Source organism: Mastigoproctus giganteus, chromosome 6, assembly GCF_048544385.1.
Source record: "Mastigoproctus giganteus isolate SK-2022 chromosome 6, ASM4854438v1, whole genome shotgun sequence".
Classification (NCBI taxonomy): domain Eukaryota; kingdom Metazoa; phylum Arthropoda; class Arachnida; order Uropygi; family Thelyphonidae; genus Mastigoproctus; species Mastigoproctus giganteus.
The window spans coordinates 53,529,333-53,538,566 of NC_143580.1; the positions used below are offsets into that span (position 1 = coordinate 53,529,333).

The following is a 9,234-nucleotide window of genomic DNA, read 5'->3' on the forward strand; positions in this document are numbered from 1 at the left end:
CTGGTAGCTAACAAACTAAATGAATATTTTGCATTGACATTCACACATGAGGAGTTATTCAGTGAAGGGAATGCTAGAGGTGTATTCAACTCTGGCAGTAAGCTAGATAATCTTGTAATAACTGAGAGCAAAGTGGAGGAGAAATTGTTGAAGATAAACACAAGAAAGGCATCTGAGGTGGATGGGGTCTATCCAGTTATATTAAAGAAGGCAGCAAAGGAAGTAAGCAAACCCTTAGCCATAATTATGAGAGCTTCCTTGAACTCAGGGGAGGTACCCATAGATTGGAGATGTGCAAATGTGACCCGACCCCAATTCACAAAGGAGGATCAAAGGCTGACACAAGTAATTATAGACCTGTGAGTTTAACTTCTGTTCCAGGAAAATTAATGGAGGCACTGATTAAAGAAGCACTGCAGGATCATCTGGACAAGACGTCAGTTATAGCTTGGACACAGCATGGTTTTGTTAAGGGAAAGCCTTGCGTGACCAATTTGATTAGATACTATGATGCAGTCACAAAAGAACTGGATGCAGGGAATAACTTTGATATTATATATTTGGATGTTAGAAAGGCTTTTGATACTGTTGCACATGGAAAACTGCTGCACAAATTGGAGCAGTGTGGCATTGGAGGCAAATTGCTGCTATGGATAAAGAGATGGTTGAGGGGGGAGAAGACAGAGTGGTAATGAATGGACACTGCTCATTGTGGACTAATGTTGTTGGAATCCCTCAGGGTTGAGTGTTCGGTCCATTATTGTTTTCTGTATTTATAAATGATATTGATGATGGTATATCAAGCTTAATGTCCAAGTTTGAAGACGAAAGAAAGGTTGGCAGGGTTGTTAAGGACTACTGATGCTATGCTGCTGCAACAGGATCTGAAAAGGTTGAGCAGATGGGCTGAGAGGTGGCAAATGAAGTTTAACATTGATAAATTTAAGTACTACATATGGGAAGCAGCAACCCCAGAGCAATGTATCAACTCTGTGGTACTACACTGACAGTGGTAGAGAATGAAAAGGACCTGCGAGTAAATTGTGCAGGGAGATATGAAGTTTTCTGAACAGTGCAGACGGGCTGCAAGAATAGCTCATTGTGCCTTGTTAATGATATACAGGAATTTTTCTAGCAGGGATGAGGTGATTATTCCCTTGTATAAGGCAATGGTCAGGCCACACCTAGAGTACTGTATACAGGTCTGGAGGCCTCATTTCAAGAAGGATGTAGAGCTGCTGGAATGAGTACAGAGAAGGGCAACAAGATTAGTGAATGGAACAAAGGGTTGCTCTTACGAAGAAAGGCTTAAGTTTTGCAAATTACAGTATCTGGAGACTAGGCACCGGCGAGGTGATCTGATAGAGGTGTGTAAAGCCTTGAATGGTTTGAGCATGCTCAATGCAGATGGGATTCTTCTTCTTGCTCAGAATAATCACCTGAGAGGGCATAAATTCAAATTGAGGAAAGACAGATGTAGGATAGATGTGCAGAAATTTGCCTTTAGCCAGTGGGTAGTTGGTTGGTGGAACAGACTTCCATCCCTTGTTGTGGAAGTTGATAGCTGAAATAAATTTAAGGCTCAGCTGGACAGGTATTTTGAACGAACGGAGGGGTGAAATGGAAGTGTTTTTTTTTTTTTTTTGTTTTTTTTTTGCTGATGCTGTATAAGCTTGCTTTCTTTCATCATATGCCTCTACTAATGCTAATGTTCTTCCATGTGTACGCCATATCCAAAAATTTGATTACTTCATACAGCATGTCCCACCCACTTTTTCTCACTATTGAATACACCATGAATTGTCAAACTAATAGAGTAAGCTTATCTGCGAAAAGATCTAAACCTCCCAAACACTTCCTAATTCATTTCACAAATATACGTGGTCTCAATTCTAATCTCAACGATGTCCATTTCTACTTGCAGTCTGCCAAACCACATGTACTTTTTCTGACAGAATCTCAGTTATCGGTTGATTCAACTACTGTTCATCTCAGTTGCCCAAATTATTCACTATAGGATTTCTTTCGCCTCAAAGGTGGTACTTGTGCATATGTCCATTCCGATATTCCCTGTCAGAGACTTGGAAATTTGTAATCTCCTCTTTTCAATCTTCTCTGGCTTAAAATCTCTCTCTCTATCTCATTGTGTCAAATTCATCTGTTGTCTCTACTGTTCATTCTCCCAACTCCACTAATCACTTGGAGCTCTTTAACTTCCTCTCTTTGCAACTTGACTTTCTCCAGTCCAACTTTCCTAACAGTGAAGTGATTTTCCTTGGTGATTTTAATGTTCACAACTCCAGCTGGCTTCCGTTTTCTAGTCACACCGACCCAGCTGGTCGAGATGCTGAGGCTTTTGCAATTACTAATGACCTTACACAGATTGTTCATTTACCTACAAGAATACCGGACAATCCTAACCATACAGCCAACACGCTTGATCTTTTTCTCACAAACAATCCTAAGTACACGGTTGAAGTGAGAGGTTCTTTAGGCACCTCAGATCACAATTTGGTGATTGTCTCTTCTCCAATATAGCCTTTATCTCATGGCTATTCCCAACCTCGTATTGTTTGGCATTACAAGAATGCAAAATGGGATGTCCTGCGAGATTTCTTTTCCTTGGTCGGATTACTGTTTCAAAACTTCTGATGTCAACGTTTGCTCAGATCGTGTCAGTGAGATTATTCTTGCAGGAATGGAATCCTTTATCCCACACTCCACTTTAAAATCTCGTCCTTTATCTAGACCTTGGTTTTCCAATAAATGTGGTAAGGCTGTTCAAGAGAAGAACGTTGCATATTGTAATTGGCTTGTTTCTAATTCTTCAGTTTCATTTTCTGCCTACTCCAAAGCTCGCAACAATTGTAAGGCAGTTATTAATCAGTCCAAACTAGAGTTTGAACAGGCTAAGAGTAGAAAACTTGCTTCTGGTCTCTTGCCAAAGCTATTGGCCACAATTTTTGCCCATCTCTGCTCCCACCTCTGTCAAAACCAGATGGTTCTGTTGTCACTTCAGCCAAGGATAAAGCTGACCTGCTAGCATCCCATTTTTCTTCCAACTCATGTATTAATGATCTTGGTAAAACACTTCCCACCATTCCTAAAACGCTCCATTCAGTGCCTCCTGTGGCCTTCTGTCAAAAGGATGTCAGATTTTGATGAATCTTGATTCTAAGAAAGCTCCAGGTCCTGATGGTATTTCAAAGCCTGTGCTCCTGAACTTACTCCTGTTCTTTGCCACCTTTTTTCACTTTCTTATTCCAAAGGTGTTAAGGCAGAACAACAGAAAAAATTACTGCAGAACAATAGAAAATCAACTTCTTTACTATGGAAGTGTAGTAATACTCTAAAAGAAGTACAATCAGAAATACTGATTGTACTTCTTTTAGAGTCACTCAGTAAAATGTACAGTAGTGCTGCTGTCTGGAGGAGTCTGCTACATACATAATGATAAAACAACTAAATGCAGAAAGCTCATTGTTAAATTCCTACTATCAAATATTTTTAGAAAACTAGATGTACCCTGTGTAACATAAGCCATCTTTCTGATTATGACGTAAATAGTTTTATCTAGATCGCTCACCATTCTTGTTTACTGGTGATATAATTCTACAGCAGTCACCTGTGGGATATATGCATATGTCTCTTTTTGCAGGTGTTCCCCCATCTTCTCCAACAAATATTGCAGCAACCTCCATTTTGGATGTGAGTGCATTATATCATCTCTTAACCATCTCGTCCAATTGTTGTTTTACTTTGGCCATACACCCTTGGTTTTATTGTTTTTCAAGCCATTTTGTTGTTGCTTCAGAATCAAAAATATAAAGTTGTCCATATCCTGGCTTATATATGCCTTGTTTGGACATAGTGGTGAGACCAAATGGTAATTCTGGCCATGTATTCTAAAACAGTATGGACCATTTCCAGGCGGTGATTTAATCTTTGCACCCATTGATGCGAATGCCATTGCTGAGTTGCACTCTCGTATATGTTCTCTAGTTATTTGCTTCACGTGTATCCCCTCTAAGCAGCTCTCGTAATAGAGTAGGTGTCTGACAGTGGGTCAAGTGAAATCTTTCCATCATGACAGCTTTTAGTGTATTTATTCGATGTATTTAACTCATATCCCCAATATCTTGCATTGCAATACCCACAGGTATAACACATTTCCTATGTCATGCTCTTCCACACTAATTACAGCTTGTTGATTATTTGCATCCGGTACTTCTATTTGATTAGTCCTACGGTGTTTCATCTGTCTTGTCATTTCCAATCTTGCTTCTCTTTCTTCAATGTTTTCTGTCAGTCTTAGCTTAGTAGTCATAGAGTCTTATTTCAGTCTCTTAGACTATTAGATGTCTCCTCTGTTTCATTAGCATTTCTTCTACATTTTCTCAAAGTTCTTACAATGTTCAGCCATTTTTACACTTCTTAGAATGGTGTATTAAAATTGAAGACAGATAAAATAAACATGCATTGATAGCTTTCAGGCATAGGTTGCCTTTCTTCAGTTGAAAAGCATTAGTACGAAAATAATGCCCGATATGGTGGTTGTGTGAGGTGAATGGGTGCTGGCAACAATTAGCATTGAAAAATTTGGGCAGCATACCTAAGCATTTTATATATATAGATACTTATCCAAACTCCTGGCATCACTCAATTGTGTCCTAACCTTCCTGAAGCCAGGAAAGGATTGTACCTTTCCACACAATTACAGGCTGATTTCACTGCCTATCTGTTTAGTCAAAGTCTTGGAAAAAATGATTTACAGGTGGCTAACGTGGTTCCTGGAAACTAAAAACTTGCAGAACATTAATCGGTACAGGTTTTGGAAGAATTGGTCCAACACCTGGTTAATAGTTGAGAAAGCCTTTGATACCTCTTGCTGATGCGATGTCTTTCAAGTTCTTCATTCTTTTGATTTGGGGGGACAGTTACCCCAATTTATACAAAACTTTCTACCCTGCAGAATATTTCAGTTTAGTTATCTGAACAGTTTATCCAAAGCATTTGAAAAGAGCCTTCTCTTACTGCAGGATTTCATCCTCAGTGCAACATTATTTACAATAAGAATTACAAATATGGCATGAGACATACCAAATATAGTTGAATCATGCATGTTTGCTGATGACCTCATCTCTTGTTGGTGCCTTCGTAGCCAGGTGGGCAGGAACTGCAGTGCGTAGCACATGCTTCTTGATTAGACCAGGGTTCGAGCCCATGACTACCAAATACGGAGGATGCGGAAAGGTCAGGGAATGACCACCGCATATCCCCGGAGCAATATGGCCTTAGTTGCTAATGCTCCTAAAAACCAAATAACAACAACATGTCTTGTTAGTCAGAAACTGTGAATACCACTTAAAGACAACTTCAACTTTCCTTAGCCAAAACAGGATTATGGATGGTACAGAATGGCTGTTCCCTAAAAGAAAAAAAATCCACTGCAATTCATTTCTGTAAAAAATGCAAATGTTTCAGATCCAGAAATATGTTTAAAAAAAAGTCTGATTCTTCTTACCAACAATTTTTTGTTTATTGGGCTTATATTTAGATAAACTTAATTTTGCTACTCATATCTACCTTTAGACAGCTTGTCTAAAAAGATTGAACATCCTAGGAGCAGTGGTGTATTCGGGCCGGAACGCACCAAAGCGATGTTCCGGTACTTTTTTCTAAATGTCTTAAGAGGTGTTGTTGTTATTTGGTTTTTTAGGAGCATTAGCAACTAAGGCCATATTGCTCCGGGGATATGCGGTGGTCATTCCCTGACCGTTCCGCATCCTCCGTATTTGGTGGTCATGGGCTCGAACCCCAGTCTAATCAAGAAGCGTGTGCTACGCACTGCTGCTCCTGCCCACCTGGCTATGGAGGTGCCATCTTAATAGAAAATCATTAAATTTATACACCTAATATTATGAAACAATGGCATAATCAAAGGGGAGGGAGAAATATCTATTTTACCTATTGCTACTAAAAATATATATTAATAGTAATCTTTAAAGTTAATCAATTTCTTTAAAAATTTATTTAAAAACAAAAATAAATTTTGCAATGAAACTTGAACATTTCTTACTAAAGTACAATGTGTTAGATAACGAGATCCAATGAATGAGATTTGCTGCGATGCATGCAAACACTGCATTTTGATTCGCCGTGAGCTTGAACGCTAGAACTGGTTATTCTATGAACCGTGAGTCTGAAGTCTCATTCAGTTACTGTACAGTCGATGTGGCATTATCATATAGTCTTTTGGAGAACGAGCGTTCCTTTACTATTTTTTTTTACGATGAGTGTTCTGGTACTATTTTTTATAGCAATACACCTCTGCCTAGGAGCTGTTTCAGCTATGTCCTGGAGTTTTTCTAGAAATTCCTTCTTACATCTCTATAGAACCTTAATTCAATCCTGCTTGGATTAGGGAACATTAGTCTGACTCTGTAAGGGAAAGTTTTCTATTACATCTGAATACCATCCAGCATAGTGCACTTTGGGTGGCTGTTCCAGCTATCAGTATTATTGCAAATGCAATAAGATCCAAGTTTACTACCCGTTTATAACAGATTGCACTAACAGAAAAGCCCAATAAACCGGAAACTGTAAATTTTTATTGTTTTATGGTAGTGACCTCCGGAAATGTGCTTTAGTAAAATGTGAGCTTGCGTGAGGTGATAAGTGTTTTTCTGCCTTAACTCTGTGAAGCTCTTTGCAGAAAATTTCATTTTGACCGTTATCATTGTGCTGACTAAGAGAATAAGTGACAATGGTACTAGTGAATCTACCAACAAAAGGAAAGCGATTGATTTGGATCAGAAAATTAAAATAATGATGTATGAACATTAACAAGTACCGTGCGGAATTTAATTTGTCAGTATCAACAGTGAATACAATAATAAAGGACAAAGACAATACGAGAAGTGGTACCAATGAAGTCAACTATAAAAACCAAGGCTACGAAATACATGTATTTACAGTACAATAACATGCGTTCCCCCCCCCCCCTTTCTTCTACTTATGTGTCACTCCGGCTACTTCACTGCTGTCCCTAGATAAAGGTTTTAATTAAACTAATTAAAAATATATAACTATTTTTCTTCATTCTTCTGAGGATATTATGTGGTTTTTGAAATTTTGGCATATCAGGGATATAGTAGCAATATTTTATTAGTCATTCCTGAGTTACGTAAAACTCGACTTAAGAAGTCCTGGAATGTATCTTATGTGTGTCTGGGACTTACTGTATATCGAGGCAAATGAGCATTTGCACCTCAGGAGAAAATCCTTAGTGTTAACTATACCTGTTTGCCATGCCATACCACAACAAACCTAATGAAAACTGCCCTGTGGGACTTCAATTGGAAGAGTTTATGCACAGTTGGGACATTAATTTCCAGCACATCTTCCAAGACATTGTTACTCCTGGTCTCAATTCTCATATATTTGTGACTATTTCTTTCTGAGATGGGGAAAATACTCCCTAAACAGATGCAGCTCTAGATGTTGTGGCAGTTTCTTCCACCTTCTTAGTAGTTATGTCTCTTCTTACTGAATACAGTGTCTCTACCACAGAATTGTGCACAATAAAACTAGCCCCGGGCTGGTCTCAACTGTGGCAAACTCAAATCACTAACAAACTCCCGCAAATAAAAAATATATATATATAACCATAGCTCTAGACATTTAGTTTTTGAGAAGCAGCCGAGAAGTGATTATGGCAAGACTCTGCATCAGTCATTCCCATCCAACTCATCTGTATTTGCTTATTAGAGAGAATCATCATCAGTGTTCTTTCTGCCAATCCCAGCTAACAATCAAGCATATACTCATTGAATGTCCTCAACAGTCCAGTATCCAGAAATTCAGCTTTAGCTGTCTATCCAGCTTGCAGGAACCGTTCAAACATCATGGCATAATGCAAATTTCAAAGAACTGTTTCAACATTTATATAATTGACTCTGATAATCATAATGTGGAAGATTTAATCATAAGTAAATTGTGAACAGGCACAGTATGGTCCAGGAGGCCCTTGTGTCAAAAACCCTGAAATACAACAACCAATCATATGATTATTGAAATCTCAATTACTAATCATTCCATTATGGAAGTCACTCGATCATGTCCATCACTAGTATGTACTCGTAGATATTGTCAATTCTCGTTGAATACTGTGAACTAGGAGTTCCGGGAGGTCACAGAAACTGATATTAGTACAAGGATGTTATGCAAGGAGCTGCATAGCATTAAAATTTACAGAAGAGATGCAGTATACCAAGCTAAACATCACAGTATGCAATGTAGTGTTAACTTATCTGGTGCAAATCCAATTATAATTGATCTCTGGAATGTTGGAAAACTGTTATGTGGGAATAATGACTCGCAGTACAGCTTTCAATAAGAAGCCATCTTTTTCTCTGGGGATACTGCCAAGAGAACTTTCTAAACAAGGAAGGCCTTGACAGATTTTTTTAAAGGTATAGTTACCACTGCCAAAAGCTAATTGCCAATTGAGGAAGGGTGCTACTGAAAGTGTTCATGTAATAGTTATGCAATAAAATCAAGTCACATTATGAGGTAAAAACACCTATGTTTACCTTGCTTATTAGCATTAAATTCACATCATGTAATTTTGGATTATCTATTAATTTTGGTAATGTTTTTATTGTAAACATTTACAATAAAAATGTTTACAATAAACAGAGGTAATTATTGTGATCAGTTCAGTTAAATACAGTGTGTTATATTTAATATATTCATTAATATACTTTTCTCATTAGGTTCGAGATGAATATAGAGTTGACTATGATAGTGGACGTGGAGGCTATGGCAAGATAATGGAGCAAAAATTTACTGTCACCTTTTAATGGAGGATGCTGTATTTAAAAACTGGGATAATTAGTTTTGTATATAAATTAATCCATAAAAAATTAAATATCATGTCGGTTTCATGAAGATTGTTATGTAACGTGGAGAAAGAGGTCACTTCTGTGTATAAACTCATTTGGTCATCTTGGAGAATAAATGTTTGAATCCTTTCTTTATGAATAAGAACAAATGAATACATTTTTTATTTTTGTAACAATTGCAATGAAATCTAATGGCACTTTTAATGAATTTGCAATTTTATTTAAACTTAAACATGTTTTTTGTTTCATAAGCAAAGTTCTTGGTATTCTAGTTTGAAATGTGCGATACATTGGATGCATAACATTGATTGTAAATTATGCTGACAAT

General features: G+C 37.6%; 1 protein-coding gene across 2 annotated transcripts in view; it reads left to right on the plus strand.

Annotated features, from left to right (window-relative positions):
* Cbp20 (cap binding protein 20) overlaps positions 1-8,972 on the plus strand; it is a 58,072-nt gene extending 49,100 nt beyond the window's left edge. For both annotated transcript variants that reach the window (XM_090375140.1, XM_090375139.1), the window contains one exon: positions 8,778-8,972. In XM_090375140.1, the coding sequence (XP_090231266.1) occupies positions 8,778-8,864 (87 nt within the window). In that variant the 3' untranslated portion in view covers positions 8,865-8,972. The remainder of the gene's footprint in view (positions 1-8,777) is intronic.
* Positions 8,973-9,234: the final 262 nt, after the last annotated feature.